This window comes from Echinops telfairi, unplaced genomic scaffold (genome assembly GCF_000313985.2).
Source record: "Echinops telfairi isolate 266 unplaced genomic scaffold, ASM31398v2 ScPeMD7_7469;HRSCAF=8507_0, whole genome shotgun sequence".
NCBI classification, from domain to species: domain Eukaryota; kingdom Metazoa; phylum Chordata; class Mammalia; order Afrosoricida; family Tenrecidae; genus Echinops; species Echinops telfairi.
In genome coordinates this window covers 879,063-899,132 of record NW_022111372.1, presented here as the reverse complement: position 1 = coordinate 899,132, position 20,070 = coordinate 879,063, and the positions used below count along the sequence as shown (strand labels likewise).

General features: G+C 39.0%; 1 protein-coding gene across 1 annotated transcript in view; it reads left to right on the top strand.

The window, feature by feature from the left end:
* The window catches only part of SAMSN1 (SAM domain, SH3 domain and nuclear localization signals 1), a 49,546-nt gene extending 29,726 nt beyond the window's left edge, over window positions 1–19,820 (top strand). Inside the window, exons 6-8 of the mRNA XM_004711314.3 lie at window positions 3,234–3,440; window positions 5,400–5,550; window positions 18,931–19,820. Of these exons, the coding sequence (XP_004711371.1) occupies window positions 3,234–3,440; window positions 5,400–5,550; window positions 18,931–19,130 (558 nt within the window). The 3' untranslated portion in view covers window positions 19,131–19,820. The remainder of the gene's footprint in view (window positions 1–3,233; window positions 3,441–5,399; window positions 5,551–18,930) is intronic.
* The last annotated feature ends 250 nt before the right edge of the window (window positions 19,821–20,070 follow it).

Genomic DNA, 20,070 nt, shown 5'->3' with positions numbered 1-20,070 from the left:
CCCACAGCAATTCTACACTGTTGTTTAGAGTCACTCTGAGTCACAAGGGAATCAATGGCAGAGGGTTGGGTTTGGTTGGTGATCTACTTTCATGAGTGGGACAGGCAGTGGGACACAAGTGTGTCTGTCCCAACAGCAGAACTAAGAACAGGCTCCTTGTGGAAAGCGTTTGAGTGAAACATGTAGGGCCTGGGTGAGGGTCATCTTTGGGGGCTCTTATTGGTAGGTGCTGCTCTGCAGGTACAGAGATCCTTGTGGATGAAGTGCCTAAAGCCTTGGGCTACTAACTGAAAGATCAGCAGTTTTACCCCACTAGCAGCTCCGATGGAGAAAGATTTGGCATCTGCTCCAGTCCAGGTTGCAGAGACAGGGCTACTCAACCCTGTAGAATTTCTATAAACTGGAACCTCCTCCATGACTGTACAGTTGGTTTTTCAGGGCTGCAGATCAAGTAGATTCAGAGCCTAGGCCGGGGGCCTGGCATTTTCTGAAAACTAAAATCCACACGGGCTGCTGGAGGTACCCAATTTGGCTCGTTCTTGCAGGACAAAAGATAAAGCTAAGGAGAGGAAGAGAAGATGGAGACATCAGATGCGAATGTGTCAGCAAAAAATCTTTGGAGAGCCATCTTGGCAGCATCCTCCAGTACTTTTTAAGTTAGCTGTTGAGAGTAACTAGAGATCATCCTCCAGAATGCCGTCCTCTTTCTACTACTAACTCAGAGGCTTAATATCACATGAATTATTATTCTCTCTCAGTTCTGGGCACAACTAAACTGGGTTCTCTGTTGAAGGGTTTCACCAGCTTAAAGTCAAAGTATCAGACACAGCTGCACCCTCACCAGAGTCGCAGCATCGTGTTCTAAGCTCTCTGGCTATTGACAGAATTCAGCTTCTTGTGGTTGCTCAACTGGAGTCCCTGCTCTGTTGTTGGAGATCATCCAGGGACCATGTTGTTATATGAACCTCTGCATAACATGGAAGCTAATGCTCTTGGATTTGCAGTAGACAAACAAATATATATATATTAGGGGTCCCACTAACAGAGTGAAACTTATCCAATGAACTCAAAAGCAACTAATTTTGGTATTCATCCATCTGAAAAGTCTCTTCTGTCATTGTGTTAGTCTACGTAGACTAGAGAAACAAACCCAGGGAGACTCATAAGTGCGTAAGAGAGAGTTTTATATAAAGGGTAATTGAAAGCATCCCAACCCAATCCACTCCAAGCCCATAAATTCGATATTAGCCCATATATCCAATACCAATCTATAAAGTCCTCTTCAGATTCAAGAAGCATATGCAATGATGCCAAATGCAGGACAATCACTGTCCTGTGCATAGAAAGTCTTTGGATCCAGTGGCATTGTAAACATCTCAGCACTGGCAAGGATTTCCACGTGGCTTCTCCAGTTCCCAGGGCACGGGGTCTATCAGCGTAGTGCCATGTGTCTTGTCAGTAGAGAGTCTCCAAGGGAGTGAGCCAAGAGAGAGTGTGTCTCCCTCCTCTAAGGAGAAAATTACAGGGTTTTCAGAATTCTCAGGAAAAGGCCATGCCCACCAAGAGGCCTCATTGGTTATATCTTGATTGACAGGCTAGACTCCACCCACTCATTCGTAATCCTCTCAAATTGACACCAGATTATGTAACTACCATAGTCATCTAATGTAATATAATCATGAGTGTGATAGCCATCATGTTCATAGTCACAACCACGCTCTAAAGGAGGCCATGGCATTGAGTGTCCACCAAGTACAAACAACTAGATCTGTGGATGGAGTGGGGCTGTCTTTGAGTTATGTTTACCAAACTCACTCAGCTTAAAATGCTTTTCGGCCTTATATTCAGATTGAATTCACACATTTGTACCAGGGTCTGATCCAGAATAAAATTGGGTCTTTGTGTTTGCTTGGTGAATTTGGGCCTTCCTAGATATGATTTATTAATTAGTTAACTAATTTTTGAATTAGCTAAGAGGGTAATAGGAAAAATGCAGCAAAGGGATGTCATGTCTAGAAACTGCTCTGAGAGCTTTGTGGGCATTTCGCCATTTGCTTACCCGATACCATCTTCTCTAGAATTTGATTCCGTGTGGTTCAAGGCAGGAACTCAGACAAACAGCTCACAGGATGAGAGAGACAGATGGTACAAATCAGAAGTCTAATAGTAGAAATACAGCTTTTAGTTTATATTGAAGAGCACGCATTCATGGAGCAGCAAGACAAAATATTATTTTGGTAGCAAACTCACTGCTTTGTTTCTTTGAGAGCAGTTCCCTCAAAGTGCCAGAGAAACTGTACTGCATAAGGCCGTCCTGAGGCAGGAAGTTATAAGACACAAAAGAGGATGTCTATAGAAATCCATTTTATTTACTAAGAACTATGCCAAATGCCATGGGGAGTCTACTCCTGCCAATAGCTAGCAGTTATTAGCCAAGAAGAGTCCCTGGCATGAGTAACGCAGAAAGACCAATCTTCTTTGTTCCTCTCAATGTGTTTCTTTGTCATGCTTCCACTCGAACTAGCATGCAGAACTCAACCTAAATACTATCTCATCTAGAATAAAAAACACATCGCACAATTGGTACACTTTTCATACATATCTGGTGGGTTTTGAATCATTTTATTATTTGAGGTGAATGAAATACGTTGGGCCTATTTATTTCATACTGAAGATTAGTTTTTCAGATGAACTAGAATCACAGGCAGAGTAGTAGAACTCTTTCACTTCTCTTTTCCCAGTTGGGAAGCTCCTCAAAGAATGATGTTTGGGGCTTTGCTGTGTATATTGCTCAGAGAACGTGGGTGAAAAGAGTATCATGTACATTCTTGGGAATTCATTTAATATGCATGCTTCTTTTATTGTCATATTTCAAAGACCATGATGATAACATATTTATATCAGCAGTTTCCTGTAAGCGTAAAATGAACTAGTTTATGCAAAAGTGCTTTGTAAATTATATTCTTCTCCACAAATAGAAACTAACATGATGACATTGACAAGAATGTGTCATCACACATATTTAGGAGCTCTTCTGAAAGCATGTTAAATTGTCTTCATATGACTAGTAACTTACTTTAATTTAAGGATAGTTCATCTTAGTTTTACTTTTTGAACCAAAACTTCTTTAGTGTAGTCCTCTTATTTCTAATTCTCTATGATTTTGTTCTATTTAATAACTAACAAAGCACCAGGGCTCTCTGAAATCTGATTGGGTATTTCTTGGCCCCTAGAAAGGAGATATCATAGATATAATTTGCAAAACACCAATGGGAATGTGGAGTGGAATGTTAAACAACAAGGTGGGAACTTTCAAGTTTATTTATGTGGATGTTATCTCAGAAGAGGAAAGTGTTCCCAAGAAAATAAAGCCACACCGGGGGAGTAAGAGAGAACAGCCAAAGACGCTACAAGAGCTTTTAGAGAGACTTCACCTTCAGGTAAGCAAACCAACGGTCTTCTCAGCTTGGGTTGCATATAGATGGCATACTTAAGGGGGGAAAAAATCTATGAACAATCCTGTGATGGACACATCCTACCACTATTGTTTCTTTTAGAATTATTTTTTAAATTCATATTTATCGTGGGATTATGAAAAGTAAATTTCTTTTTAAAATCTTTCTACAGATTGCTTCAGGTAAATAATCTCAATTTCAGTTTGTGCTTTTGACTTTCATTCAGTATTTTTTTATTGGTGTTAAAAAATACTAAGAGACACAGCAACAGAAAACTAGCTTTCCAAGAACATGTCTTACTTCTCCCTTATGACTTTATTATGTAAGGAAAGATCTTCGTGTAACATCCTTTGGACTAAACCCTAATAGTTCTTAGCGGTGATAGTATGAGTTAATGTTGCAAAAGTGCAATGAATAATCAAAATGTGGAGGAGAATAAAAGTTCCAGACAAACCGTATAAATGTGAATGATGAAAACAGCATGAAGAGTAAAGCTTTATGAACAGTGAAGTGAAAATGGGGGAGAAAAGGGAAAAAATTATTTTATTTAAATCAGAAATCAAAATGAAGTTGAGAGAAAATCACTAAGTATAATAGTTTTAAAATAACTTATTGGGGAAAATAGATCATAGGCTCAAAATTATTGTATTAAGAAAAGTTTGTTATTTATATGAAGGGACTTCAGAAAATACATGATGAAAATTCTATTATCTTTAAATTTCATTTTTCCATGACCATCTTAAAATCCCTTCATACTTCTAAGTATTTCATCAGTGCTACATGAATATTAGTAAAATATTTTTGAAATATCTACTCTGTTAAGTGGTTTGTGCATACAATCAATATACATAGTCTCGCTCCATTTACTACTTACCAATCCATTTCTAAAATTAATTCAGCAACTCTTTGAAAGTTTACAAAATTTATCAAGCTAATTAAAGTGTTCTGAATGATCCAGTTCTGTTTCTGCCTGTGACTACAGCTGTTAAAATTTCCAGGGTAACTACCGTTCTGGTGCTCCCCAAGTGAGCTCTCCCACGGAGCAAATGTGGGCTGAAATATCGCTTTTGCTACTTCTTTTATGACTCATGTGAAAACCAGTGCTGAAGGCAGTTAAATAACTTACAAGCCCACAGTGAAATGTTGATGAATAGGAATTTTGGTCTTTCTTTCAAGTCATTTGCTCCTTCTTGAATACATGGTTTTAAAAGAATCACCACATGTCTTCTATTTTTGTTTTTAGCTTTAAAAAATGGAAGTTTGGTAATAAATTAATCTCGGTTACATAAAACTTTTATACTTCCTCTTATTCCATTTTAGTAACAAAAATAGGATATTGAAATTGTGATCAAGTAAAATGAGAGGAAATTTTAAGGAAGTACCATTTTTATCCTAGCTAGAGCTGTGGTAATATCTACCACATACAGATTTTGAAATCAGAAGACTGATTTATTTTGAAATATAGCAAAGAATAATCCAAGAGTAAGGACTTCTATAGGTTCTCCTTGAGAAAGGAAAAGGAACCAGGGTGGTGTAGAGTATACACAGCAGGCTGCTAGCCACAAAGTCAGCAGTTCAAAAACACCAGCCGCTCCACATGAGAAAGATAAGGCTTTCTCTCTCTAAAGATGCATAGTCCCTGAAGCGCACGAGGCCAGTTGTGTTCTGTCCTACAGGGTCGCTATGGCTTGATACAGCAGTGGGTTTGATGTTTCCAAAAGGTCCGGGTAATATAAACATCCTCTTCCTCTCTCTGCTTAATGGTTTAGTATCCACATGTAAAAAAAATGAGTACTAATAAAATGAGTACAAGTTATTCAAAAGATACGTTCCCACTTGATTTTCATCTTCATTTGTATACTCGCTTTAAATCTGGAGGAGGGAAAAACAAACTAAAACTGAAATATTGGTATCTAACTATATTATATATTTTTTCTTCGACAGGAATACTCCTCAACACTCTTGCTCAATGGTTATCAGACCCTAGAAGATTTAAAATATATAAAAGAGAGTCATCTTGTTGAATTAAAAATTGAAAATGTAGAAGACAGGATGAGGCTACTCTCGGCTGCTACAAATCTCCTTGATGAAGAACGTAAGTGTGCTCGCGGGCCCTTATTATTAATAGAGAGACCTTAAAAACGATCACCCCTATTTTCTTAACTGAGAATTATATAAAGCACTATTTTCCATAAAATAAGTATTCTCATGTAAATTTTGAAATCCTGACTTGGGAGAAGTCCATAATTAGAAAATGCATCATTTCTCCTGATTGGCCTCTCCTTATGATATCAAAGGACTTTTCTCGGCACCTCATTTCAATTCTGAAAGGCTATTAACTTCCATGCAAGTGGATGCCTGCAGTCTCAAATACTCAGGGAGGTAGAGACAAATATTTATGACAGCATGAGCCATTACTGAGACATGTCAGACATAGCTTCTGCAAAACAGCACAGAGTATGACTCTAAGCTAATGAGCCTTCACCCTGAATAGGGAAATTCGTTTCATTAGCATATAGTCACATCCTGTGTACGTTTATAGTATTCTTTAAAAATGTTATAAAGCTTGCCAAAATGTCCACACTCACTTTTATTATCTGAGATGGTTCTCTGTATTTGTAATATAAACTGGAATAAAGCCTGCAGCTTCACTGGTGGTAGAATACTGGGGAGCCCTATTGGGTTTGTAAAAACAGGGTGGCTTTTATTGATATAATGGCCAATCCAGAATCCAAATTTCACTTTTTATTCAATCTGATCTGGTGCTAAAGCTCTCTGCTGAGGGGCATGCAAAAACTGCAAAAAGTATTTTATGTGGGGGAAAAATGAGAAGGCATTGGCTCATTTTAAACTTGTAAATGAATTTAGATCATCTGATCTAACATTTTTTTTCCAACGAGTAGCAATAACTGATAACCAAAATGCAAACTCATTGCCATTGAGTTAATTCTGATGCATGGTTACCCTGGAGGTTGGGGTTGAACTGCTCCTGCGAGTTTCAGAGACTGTAACTCTGTAGGAGTAGAAAGTCCCAACTTTCTCCTGCAGAGCTGACTAGTGGGTTCGAACTACTGACCTTTCAGTTAGTACAACGAGTAACCACTATGTTACCCGGGATCCTAATAATAGCTAATAGTACATATCTTTCTTTGGAACATGTTTTATGAATGAAATCTTTGGACCAAGTACTTTAGAGTTATTATCTAATTTCTTTCTTTTTTTAAATTATCTTATTTCAAGGAAGACCATGACCCTATGAGATAACATTAATATCCTCACTTCTATGATGAAAACTCTATGAGATACAGAATTTTTATAAGTTCACACACTTTGTGAGTTCTAGAATTTAGATTCTGACCCAGATTTTGCGATGCTATGCTTTCCTTCCTAACCAAATGCAGGCTGAATGGGGAAGGAAGAGGAAAGTTGGATTTAGGATCTAGGATACCTGCCTCTCCTTTCCCTGGCTCTCCTATACCCTCCATTTATGTTACATAAAACAAGCAGAGGGGCACTAGTCTTTATTGCCAAGAACATCACATTCACGGCCACTGTGTTCTTCCCACGCAAAGTGATATTCTAGGACAAGCTAGCACTGCCCTTGTTTGTTGCAAGACGTAAACTCTACAGGAAACAAAAGCGCCATCGTTCCCCTGTGCAGAGCAACTAGGACTTTGAACAGTGGGCCGGGGAGCGAGCAGACCAACAGGGTGGCATACACATTTTTTGAGACACTTCCTACCTTTTATCTTACTTACAGTAGAACCTCCACATAGAAATCTATCCTTTTCAAAGAACCTCCACATGCAGGAATAATCTGCCCCAGCAGAACTGATTTCACCATTAAGCCTAAAATCTTAAAGGCTTTCTTTGAAGTTGTGGAGGCTGAGAGATGGAGAAGAGAGGGAGACAGGGTCACAGAGGCAAACAAAGTAGCCAATTTGCTCTCCCCGTCCCGCCCAAACAAACTTGAGCAGTGTGCGCTGATCGCAGGTGTATTAGTCTAGGTACTTTGGAGAAACAAATCCACAGTGACTCATGTATAAGAGAGAGTTTTATGCAAAGAAAATGTGCATCACGAAAAACATCCCAACCCAATGCTGCCCAAGCCCACAAGTCCAACATTAACCCATTAACCCAACACCAGTCCACAAAGTCCTTCACCTCACAAAACAGAGGCAATAATGCCGACTGCAGGAGGAAAGCTGAGTCAGTGAACGTGTAAGCATCTCAGCACTGGCAGGGGTCTCCACATGGCTGCTCCAGCACCCAGGGCTGCATCGGGATAGATCCATGCGGCTTCTCCTTGGGGATGTCTTGGAGGAAGTCAATCTTGCAAGCTGAAGCAGGGAACTGCTAAGGCAGCTGCACCCGATGCAACCATCACAAAACAAGAGACCCGAGAACTAGAAAGGCGAGGCTTCACCACCCATTTATCCCTCCGCCTTTCAACCAGCCCCACATGTGATTATCGGCCAGGCTGGCACAATTAACTAACTCAGCAGGGTTGGCCAGGTAAAGGAGGCCGTTTCCTTCACCTCTTGTCATTTCAGGACACAACTTCTTTCTACACCAAGCTTAGCTAATAAATAGATGCTGCGGCTTTGCTGTCGCTTCTTGGTGTTTAATGTTCCCGCGTCTTTGTCAATACTCGCCTTTTTTCATTTGAGACTGACGTGGAAGGTAAGGAGGAGTGGCCATGTGTGAACATTTGTAGGTGATTGTTTTCTAAGTTTTACCCATTGCTGTTCGGTGTATAGCTGGAGAAAACGCGTCTGGTTTTCTACCAGCTTCATGATGATGGGTGGCTTAGGGTGCGTTGTTTTTGCCCCTGCATCAATCCATCCCACCAAGTGTTCCTCACGTTTCACTGACCCTCTACTTAAGCAAGATGATCTTTTCTAATCATTAATCTGTCTTGATGATACATCAGAAGCCAGTTTGTCATTTTACAGATCTGGGACTATTTCAAGGTATATTGAAACCAGGCCAAGAAGTAGAGGTGGGGTTTTCATCGAAAGCAATCTATTTAAAAGGGATTCCAGAATGCCCCACGGGTTATGTCTTAGGTGCCTCACCATATGGCTAACAATTCAGAACCGTCGATTGCTATGTAGGACAATGACGAGGTTGTCTCCTCTCAGAAAGATGTACTGTACCGCCTCATAAAACTCGACATGGGGACACTGAGTCAGAATGGATTTGACACATGGGTTGGTCTGCCATTAACAACCAAAACAAAAAACAAGTACAGTGATACCTCCCTTATCAAATGGCTCCAAGTTCAAGCTTCCCACTATTTGAACAGTGAAGTTCAAAAACAAATTGGCTTGGTGTTCTTCAGCCAAAACGCTGACTTGAAAGGAACCTGTCTGGGCCAAGCATGAGTGACTCATTGGCCTGGCATATCGAGGGGGGAGGCTTCAGTCCACGCACCACTCACTCTGTCAACGTACACTGCGTGCATTCATGCATTAAACACTCGTCATGCTGCTTTTGGGGGGCACTTTGTGTAAAATATCACAACCATGGCTCCAAAAGAAGTGGTGCCACCAGCAACTAAGGTAAGTGGAAAACGGTGACAGCCACCATAGGGTTAACAAAAGGATGTCCTGCAGAACTGGAACCAGGGCGCCGAACACAACATGGGTGTGATCATGATCAACATTTAAAATGGCGAATGTAGCAAAAGGTGTGAAATTGTTAATCATGAAATTAAGAACCCAGACAGACCATCAAGGAGATTGCAAGGTAACTATTAATTTGGATACATCAGAGGCAACTCAATGGTGATAACGTACCTGCCACAGTGAGATGAAAAACCCCCATAGCGATTTCAAGTCCTTGAAAAGATGAAATTTTGAGTGCAATTATTTGATTTCCTGAACCAATTATTTGATTTCCCCCTCATTTCTTATGGGAAAATTATGTTCAGTTCTTGAACCTTTTGATGTTAGAACAAGAATTTGGATCAAATTGCGTTCGACAACTGAGAGATCACTGTATTTTCCTCCACCTGTAAATATGAGAACCAAATGCACAATTGTAAATTGATGGCTTCTGCACTTTGGCAATTTTCTCAAGGATCCACTTGAGTTCTCCATCACTAATAATGGAAGTTAATATTTAGTGATAACTAAACCTTGCAACAATGCGACCCCCTGAGAAGTGTAGACTGCTGTGAGTAGCCTGGGACAGGGTCAAAGGAACCTGAGCGTGTGTGCAAGCAAGGTGTTCAGGCAGAAACCTGTGGGTTCAGGAGCCGAATGGTCAGACATCACATATCTATTTCTGCTTAATCGCTTTGCCCCAACTCCCTCCTCAGTCATCCACTTCCCACATTAAGAAAATAATAATGCTTTATAGCTCATAGAATATTAGGGTTGGATATAATTTTATAAACTATCTCACCCAATTTCTTCCTTTGCAAGATGGGACACTAAAACCCAAGTGTGTCAGTGGCTCTCCCAAGGTCAGATGCCTAAATCCCACTCTCCTAAATCTATCAGAAACACGTTCTAGTGCACGCTTGTCTCTGCACCATAACATAGTACCTCGAAAGCATGAAATGACCTTCAATGCTTGATCTAAAACTAGGGAAGGTCCCCCCAATCTATTTTCACTTTTTGACGTTGTTCTGGAAGGTCATTATAAATTAATCTTTTAGTAATATCCACACATAAAACACGCAAAGCCAGTGTCTGGGTGATGAAAAAGGTGGGCAAATGCAGATTTGACTACTGGTTGTTGTCAACACACAGTCCTGAGATTTTTCTGATTTTAATCTCACAGTCTAACGTACTATTAGAATATACATGTCACAAAGATGCATATTGCGTGTTAGGCTATTCTGACTGAAAGCTATTTATCTTATATGAAACTGCTTTGCTGGAGAAATAAAGAATGACTTTCATTTGTTGATAAGATGGTGAGTTCTGATGATTCGGCGCCAAACTGCTGCATGCTTATTTTTATCTATTCTCTTCTCTGTGAATCATATCTTCTACAACCATGCTGAAGATTCAATGCACAACCTCCATGGACCCTGAATGATAAAAACCTTGAATATATCGTTAAATAAAACTGAGATATTATTGAAAACAAATGCATGTCCCAGTCATCGGTTAAAAATAGTTGCCTTTTTAGGTGTAAGAATGAGGTATACATATAGGCATTTTATTTTGGTCATTGAATAATATCAGTTGTTCTAGGACTGTCAATATATATATCTAGTATTAGGGCCTTGTTGCTTGTTAGGCTGGGGATTTGGAAAGCTTTGCTTTACTGATAATTCAACATTATTATTTTTCTTAATTGTGCACAACAGACCCATGTCTTGAGGATAAGAGCTGAAAGCTGGAAACACGTAGAAAGACCTCAAGTCTTTTAATGCATTGAGAGGGATCCAGGAGACACGCGGTGATGTGGTGGTGGGAAAGATATCTAGGACTACAAGTAATTGATTTTCTTTTTCTCTGAGTCCAAATTGGATAGAATTAGATACATACTTTGACCTTGAATATGTAAACCGGATTAAACTTTTTAGGTTACTGCTTGACAAGAGGTGAAGGTTGTCCTCCAACAAGCAGATGGCAGGGCTAGTGCGGGGCCGTACGTGATCACAGGATCACCGCGGAGGAGCATCAGGACTTTGAGGTTCTCCAATCTGGCCAGGCCAGCGCAATGTGATTCTGCATTTGCTCCCATGATGCAGTAGAACTGAGAAGATGTAGGTCACTGGCTCCCTGAACTGGGAGTCTAAATGAGGTTACAGGAAGCAGAAAAATTAGGGTGAGCCTCAGCTCTTGACGGAGCAAAAGAGTAGGATATGTTTATTTTTGTGCACATTTCAGGTTTCTCTATGATCTGAATTTAAAATGAGTTTGTTTACTTTGAGTACATAGTCCCAGCAAGTTAAAAAAGAATAAATACTATGTGTGTGTTCCCTAAACTTAGCCTTTAAGACCCCATTGCCTTGCTTAGAAATGTTGACTACTTTATTTTCGTTGTTTGACACTGGCTCCACTTGTCCTGCCTACAGAAGGCCACCAATGTGTCTCCAAAGTGTGTTTGTGAGTATGTACTACTGTTCTTGGGGAAAGGGATGATGGGACTATTCATTTTCCTTATGGTACAAGGATAAACACAACTTCAGTTAAAAAGTATAATTTCCAGTGACAAGATAAGCAAACTTTGTTAGGATCTGTATACAATGTCATTTATGTACTTGCAGCGTTTGGGTACAGTGTCACATGAGAGGAACAGTGGGGTGTGTGCCAGGCTGTTGACACCAGCTGTGGTCACAGCAGCCTCTTATTGCTCAACCATCCCCAGTTGTGCCTTCCTGACTGCCTACCTGCCCAAACCGATACAGGACAAATGGCAGGGCCCAGCCAGGACCTGGAACACGAGCTGCCAGCAGGAAGGATTTGCAGCTCTGCCAAGCAGCAGTCCAGCAGTTGGCCTGACAGCGTGCCAGGGGAGGCTGGTGCCCTAGCCCCTGACATGTGTACCTGGGGTTTCCAACCCACTTGCCATATGATTTGAATTTAGACTCCAGCCTTTTACAGCTTTTTTTTTTTTTAACATTTTATTAGGGGCTCATACAACTGTTATCCCAATCCATACACACATCAATTGTGGAAAGCGCATTTGTACATCGTTTCTCAAAACATTTTCTCTCCATTTAAACCCCCGACATTAGGTCCTCATTTTTCCCCTCCCTCCCCGCTTAAGGAAGGATGTGCTAACTATCTAAATATACCAAGTAGAAAAGGCACATTTGCATTCTGCCTTTATGTATTTAAAAAGAGGTAGTTACTATCATTGCTGCACTACCACACAACAGTCTTTGTTGTTTGGTTTTATGCACTTCAAGATCTTCAGATTTTTTTTCAGTTTTACTCCCTGAGAGTGTATTTATGATAGATTCCATCGTCCATACTATACAAAACAAAACTAAATTAAATTAAATAGATGCACTTTTTACTCCATCAGCAGAACAAAATCTCTAAAGAATTCCCAGATGTTTCAACCCAATCACCAGAGAACCTTGTGACACCTGTACATGTGGGGTCCACCCATACTTGTTTTTGTGACTGTGCACTAAGCATGGCTTTGCGATGGTATAATTCTGCCGACAAGACTGAATACCTAGCTTACCATAGTATCTTTCCAAAGACCTTCCGCCAGGCCTTTCATCCAAAGTAAGTTGAAACTCAAACCACTTGACATGGAATCAATTCTAAGTCCCAGTGTGACCTCCAGGCTCACCGAGTAGAACTAGGACTCTGAGTGGAACTCGGTTTCTTTTCTGTGACATCAGAGGGGCAGAGGCTGAAGCCTTTCTTCCAATGTGCCTTTGAGCGGTTTCCCACCGCCACCTCTCGGTTCCTGGTCCAGCACTTCATCAGTTGCACCAAACAGAGACTCCTCTGTTTTGCACCCATGAAATGGTTTACAAGTGCTTATGAGATGGCTAAATGTTGATGTGGAGGATGAGGAGATTTTAAAATTGTGAATAACCACTTTTATTTTTTCTGATTAAGAACAGCAAGCCTCCCTGCAAGCCTGCCACTCATACAAATTCTTAGAATAGGCCAGTTACTAGTATATACTATCAAGATTTTTATTTTATACATATGCAAATTATGTATGTGCAAAATACAAATGAAGATAGCATTTTTGTAAAGCAATAATCGCAGAATTGGTCACAGTTTAAAATGTACATATTTCATGTGCAGAAATTGGACTTGTAAGAGTTTTTTTCTAGGACATAAGTTAATACTAGTAGTTATAGTTAAAAAATTAAATTCTCATCACTAATTAATTTTCTAAATAAATTAAGCTGCATCCATATAATAAGGCTATTGAGAAAATGCTAAAAGAATGAAATGGTGGTATAAATATATGGCATGAAAAGATATTCAAAACCCAATAAGTGGTCAATGCAAAGTGTAGACTAATAATATGCAGAATATTTTTCAAATAATAATTTTTTTAAACAATGAACTCATATCAAGTAGACAGAACCAATTTAGCCCATAAAAATAAGAAATTGATTTACTAATATCCCTAATAAGATAATATATGATAAGTTTTAAATTTTATTTGATCATTATCAAAACAGTCAGCTAAATATGACAATACCTCACCTGAGGGTAAATACTTCCTGAAACTGAAGCCTTCCAGAAAAGGGATCTATGGTTGGTAGTAGATGAATGGTATGGCTTCTAGTGGTATCGAGCACTCGTGATCTTGAATTTCCCTCTGTTGGCCCTGAACTAGTCAATACAGAGACTGAAATAACCGAAACTATGAGGGAATCTATCCCCCCCGGCGCACGCCCATTAGAGGGCAGACTGACACGCGGTGATAAAAATGGTTGTGAAGTGTTCCAAAACACAGTTAGCCATTTCAACTCGGTCTTCCCTCGTGGCCTCAGCGGAGCAGCAGGAAGAGGTTGCTTGTCCACGAGGGATGGTTGTCTCCGTGTTGCTGTTTACCAGAAACATGGGTTCGTATCCAAAGGAAATTCCAACTATCAATGTAAATAAAAATTAAGTTTTTAGGTACTCAAAAGATCTGCTTAAGATTAATAACTGATAGTCATGCTGTGTTGTCTATTTAAACTCTTAAAACTCTATTCCAATAGTCGATGAGGCCTCTGTACAATAAAAAGAGCCACCGTTTACTGGGTAATGGTCATATTTGGGTTTGAGCTATTTAAATTGAGTTAAAACCTAAGGATCGGTTTCTGTCCCTTCTAAGATGTGGATGCCTCAGTGATCCCTGGTGGACATGGCTCCAGGCGCTATTGAAAACAAAAAGCAAAAAGGATAGAGCCAAGAGTTAGTTTTATTTTACTACCAACAAAATTTCGTTTTGGCCTTCTGTAGTTCTGTCTCCTTTAATTAACTTTAACCTAATAGTCTTAAATTTAAAAAATCATTTATTAAGCACTTACTCCAGCCAGGCATTTGCCTGCATCCTCTAGGTTGCATTAGTTTATTCTATTGGCTCAGACCTAACACAAATAAAATAGTCAAGTCAAAACCTGGAAGACTTGGCAGAGGAACCTGGGCAAGTTAAGCAAGAACTAGAGTTTTCATTTTTAAGATGCACTTTGCTTCAAATCCATGAAAATCGGGCAGATATCTTTCCTTCATGAATGGGAACTTTTCCCCAGAATAAGGTTGCAGTTTGATTCCCTCAAACCTTTCGTCACTGCTAGCATAATTGAGATCGTCTATACTTAATTAATTACATGTCATAGTTGCAATATGATTACTTTATAAATAATCACATTAGTTGCTTTCTGTTTTAATTACTGTAGCACTCTTTCTAAAATGATACTATCTTAAAATCCTGAATTATGGGCTTCATGTAATTCCATAAAAATTTCAGTGAGAAAGGAATGGAAAAATAGTTTAGTAATCAAATTAGTTCTTTATAACACAGTGTTTCCTAAGTAACTTTTGCCTTAATGTAATTATTTCATTTTAAATTACAAAATAGAGTTCTTTGAGGCTGCTCTCTGCACTTCATTTAAGACCTGCTGGTAGCTGACAAAAAATAAGAGCTTTTATCAAATTATGGAATGAATATCTAATATAATCAGACTTATAAATGTGTAAGTTTGGAGCTGTTTGTAAGCTATTTATAGGCCTTCCTTAAAAATTTTAACTCTTTAAATTAAAGTAGTAAATATGAATGTTTATTTAATCTGAACCATAAAGAAAATATCAAAATCTGTAAGTATTAAATTGGTGAAATTGTATAGATGTATATTGCACATCAATTCAATACAGGAACAAGAGCTCTGGTGATGGAATGATTAAGTGCTCATCTGCCCACCTAAGAGTTAGCCATTCAAACACACGCTCCAGCTCCACAGGATAACAGCCTGCTCATACAAGGATCTGCTCCCTGAGGCTGAAGCCCCCAAACCAAGTTCACTGCCACAGAGGCTGTGTCAACTCATAGCGACCCTGTAGGACATGACAGAACTGTCCCTGGGAGTTCCTGAGACTTTCAATCTTTACTGGAGTGGAAAGCCCATCTTTCTCCACAGAGAAACTTTTTGTGTAGATGTTTGTAGATAACATTAGTTAAAAAATTAAGCGCTGTTTATTTAAAAGAACAGCTAGCAGCCCAACACGTAACAACTATTCCAATAGGTGCCTGCTATGGGTCACTTCTCCTAGGTCGCAGGTGGTCATGGTGGTTGGATTCGACTCGATGGTACACCACACCATAAAAGAATACATAAATTATGTACCCTGATTTTGAAATGTAAAATAATATCAGAAAGATTTTTCTAAAGAAGTTGTTTTAGGTATGTTATGGTAAACCTGTAAATTTGGAAAGCAAACTGTTTCTTATTCCAGTGTATTACTTGCCTCTGTAGCTCAGGTGATTTTACTAGGGTACGAAACTAATAAAAGTTAAAAGTTTCCATTTCTGGGTTTGTCAGTTAGCTATAATCTGTTTCATGGCCACGTGAAAGGAATGAATGACTTAACACAAGTTCCATCACTTCTTTAACCGAACGCCCCCTCTTCAGAAAACAAATTACTCAGCATCCCTTGGCCATTAAGAATTTTGCACTATAGCCCGTAGTACAGGATGAAACATAGGGAGATGCTCTTTGCATTCTGCTGGAGTGTTCCAGTGCTCCGGTCCCCTTGTCAGCAGTGATATTGCCCACTTTGGGAAAGACTGATGGAGAATGTAGATGAGTGTGAATTTATCACTTCTGTTGTATCAGCCACCCATAGCATAAGACCCAAGTTATGCCAACCCTGTTACTAGTGTCATTATGAAGCAAGCACAGTGGAGGGAAATCTTGACCCTCCAAATGCCCAAACCGAGTTCTATGTAGCTTTTATTTCCTTAATCTAAGATAATGGCCTGCTTTTCTTTTTATAGTTGCAGGTGAGGGCGTCCAGCTGATCACCTGCCTGGCATTATTGCAAACCTGGTGGGAAGCATTTGGGCAGGCAAAGTCATGTTTTCATTTCACTAGGAAATCATTTAGCAAATTACTGCTCTCCTCTAAATTACTGTGCTGCATAACTTTCATACTGAGAAACTATTTTCTTTTTCATAAAAATTGTGGATGAAGGGATTCTACAATAAATAACCTATATTTACAAGTCACTAATTCCTAGAATTTAAAGAATGTGATATTGCATTTCTTGGATGGAATTAAAAACAAGGATATTTTTCAAGTGTTATATTTTTAAATGACACACCATAATCTCTGTGAAAGTCAGTTTTGGGTGATTATTTGTTTACTTTGGTGCCCTTTGAGATGAATATATAGAGGCTTCTCGAGGCAAAAGAGCAAGCCGTATACCTATTCTTTGAAGGGAAAAGAGATCATTTCTCAACAGAGCTCCAGATAAGGAGCTTTGGTAACATAGTCTGATGCTTTGGGCTGCTACCTGCAAGACCCACACTTGGAAACCCCCGGCGCCCCTGCAGGCATGAGATGAGGCCTTCTACTCCTGTATAGATTTAACGACTGGAACCCACAGAAGCACTTCTACTCCATCCTGGGGAGTAGCTATGAGTTGGAATTGACCCAAGAGCAGTGAGTTCAGTGTTTGGGTTATAGCCTCAGTTTATACTGAGAGAGTAGAGAGCCCCAAACAAAAAGGCTAAGCAAGCATGGTATTGGGTACAGGAATTTCTATTCTGCCAAATCCTGCTTGGGATAACAGTCTGAATGATTAAACTCAATTCTTTTAATTTCATGTTGAGGTGTTTAGACCATAAAAACATCTGGAGATAATGCAGACTTGTCCCCACAACCAGTAAAGCTAAGGGTCATGCTTCACATATGATGGCCTATAAAGTTGTGAAAGTATCAGCCAAAATGACCAAAGTAGTGCCCTTTTCAAGAAACACGTGGATAACAGGACAGTCTTCCTTCTATTTTGATGGAGAGAAGCTAGAGGCAGAGGAGAAAACGATGCCTTATAGAATCAGGCCTCGTGTCAGTGCTGCCTTTTTATAAAAGAAGCGCTTAGACATAAGAGGGAATGTTGCTTGGTAGTTATCAGGGATGGGAAGGAAAATATGGAGTCATTGCTTTCTAGATAGTAGACATTGGTCACTTTTGATAATGGAAAAGGAAATTCCAAAATACAAGTGAAGTCACCATAACTTAGCCAAGGCAAATAAAGACAGAAGAAGTATATAAGGGAAGATTCAATTTCTACAGATTTTATAGCATTTGCAAATTCAGGACAGTAAAAAAAACAAATGTTGGGTACATATGTACATGTGAGTGCATATGTGTATATAGAAGGCACTTACATGTGTATCTGTTGGAATACATATGCACAATTGTAGGTGATACATATATTTGCACATATTTGAAAAAACAATAAAGGAGGTATAGTTATAGATGGTTTCTAGACCTATAAATAATTTGCTGAGTTGATTTACTGATTCAAAAGGCTTGGGACTATAATCTCAGGGAGAGACTTAGTCAAGTGGACGAAAATAAGGTTATACATCTTAGTTTGACGAGTATCTTCTAAGAGCTTAAAAGCCTGAAAGCAATCGCTTGAAGATACAACTATTGGCCTCGATTTGCAGGGAGAAAAACAGAAGGAAGGAAAGGCAAGGCTCAGAAAAGAAACTAGAGTGTGCCTGGCTACCACCACCAGCCTTTCTGACCAGGACACAAGAGACTTAAGTGACCTAGTGTAAGAAAACTGTAGAACAAATCTTGAGTCCTCCCCCTGCCTTCCCAAAGCCAGACCCATTGAACTGATGGATACCAGAGCACAGCTTCCCAAATGCACTTGACCAACCCCCCATTCTCTGAAGAAGAAGAAAATATCCAGTAATCCCTGGCAATTAAAAATGTTTGTGCTATGGCCCATAATCCAGATTAAAGTGTAGTTATCTGCTTTATCTATCTTATTTTCTTCAGCCTCTTCTTTTGATCCGTGCGAATATAGGAGATTTTTGGTCACTTCGAGTTATATTAGTTAAATTCTAGATAATTGGTGCTGTATCCATATTATTGCCTCTAGTGATCTTTAATTCATTAATCCACATTAGCATATTCTGGGATTGTTAACAAAGCTCACTATATTCACTTGGACTGCAGATTTAAACTACAAATGACTTTTTGTAAGGGAATGTTAAGGGGTATTTAGATAAAGCATCAGTTGAACTATGGATCCAATCTGCTTTCTTTGGCAATTTATTATTAATTTAAAATGAAAGGCCATACGGATCTTCACTTACACAGGTAGTTCCCGTGAATTCTATGAAACTGCAAGGGGATCAGGGAAACCCCTGTGTTCTAATAAAACAGTTACGTGCAAATATCTCTTATTATTTACATATATATATAATAGTCAGGTTTGGAAACGTTAAACTCATACAGGGCTGGAAGATGAGTGAGTGCATGAAGTTCAACTTAGTTTGCCTCTGTCTTTTTCACTGACAGTTATTCAAGAGCAAGGAAATGAGCTTGTGTCCCTAAACGGAAACCCAGACATCTTAAATACGTCACAGCTAGATGAGTGCCCGAGGGATTCTGGTTGTTACATCTCATCAGAGAATTCAGATAACGGCAAAGAAGACCCGGAGACGGAACGTCTGCCGGACATGGTACAGAAGATTGCGATCTCGGAGCCAAGTGACTAACCGCACCTTCTTCACTATCGATCGGCAGATCCTTTCCGTTTTCAACTTCCTGAGCAGAAGATCAAATAAGACAGGACAATTTGTAAATACAACTCAGAGTTAACATGCTTTAGTCTGAACGATTGTATATAAAGTTTTGCACTGTTAACATTTCCCATTATTGTAAATAACTTTTATTTTAAATGCTTGGTGTTAATATCTTACTTGCTTGTATTAGAAAGATGCAGTGTAAAGACAGTGTTTTGATATGTGCAACATATGCTTTATTTACATTCTCTTATAAGAAAAAAAGATAAAATTTGCTCCAAAGAAAACAAACCAAATGCACAACTACTTACAACCTCCATATTGTGCCTGCCAGTTTTGAATCACTTCATTTAATACATAGAAATATTAAGCAGGTCTCTGTTTAATTCGTTTTTCCTGGAAGCACCTATATTCATTTTTATATTTCCTGTGAAGCTGTAAGTTAATATTGAGACATTTCATTTTGACCCACTGTAGAGTTTGGATGATGCTATTGATGTCTTTACTCTGTCACCAAGTATAAAATACAAATAACTGTATTTGCCAACTTGATTTGGTAGGACTAGTTGTAATAGTCGTGCACAAATTTATCTTTAAATTCAAATGTGCTTAATTCTTAAATACCCTTCTTTTACTAATTAAAATACTTATGCACATATTTCATTTTCCACATTAATGTTATTTAAAGCAGTTCAATATTAAAATTTAAGAAATACTATCTGGTACGATCTGGTTTTATGCTCAGAAACTTCTTTTTTAAAAGAAATAATTTTATTGTCTAATAATCTCAGTTTCACTCTGTCTTGTGAAATGCTGAGCTGTGGAATATGCCTTCCTGGATATTCTCAGAAAGCCATAACTTAGCATCCTCAAATCATTGATTTTCTCTCCAAATATATCACTCCTCTTTAAT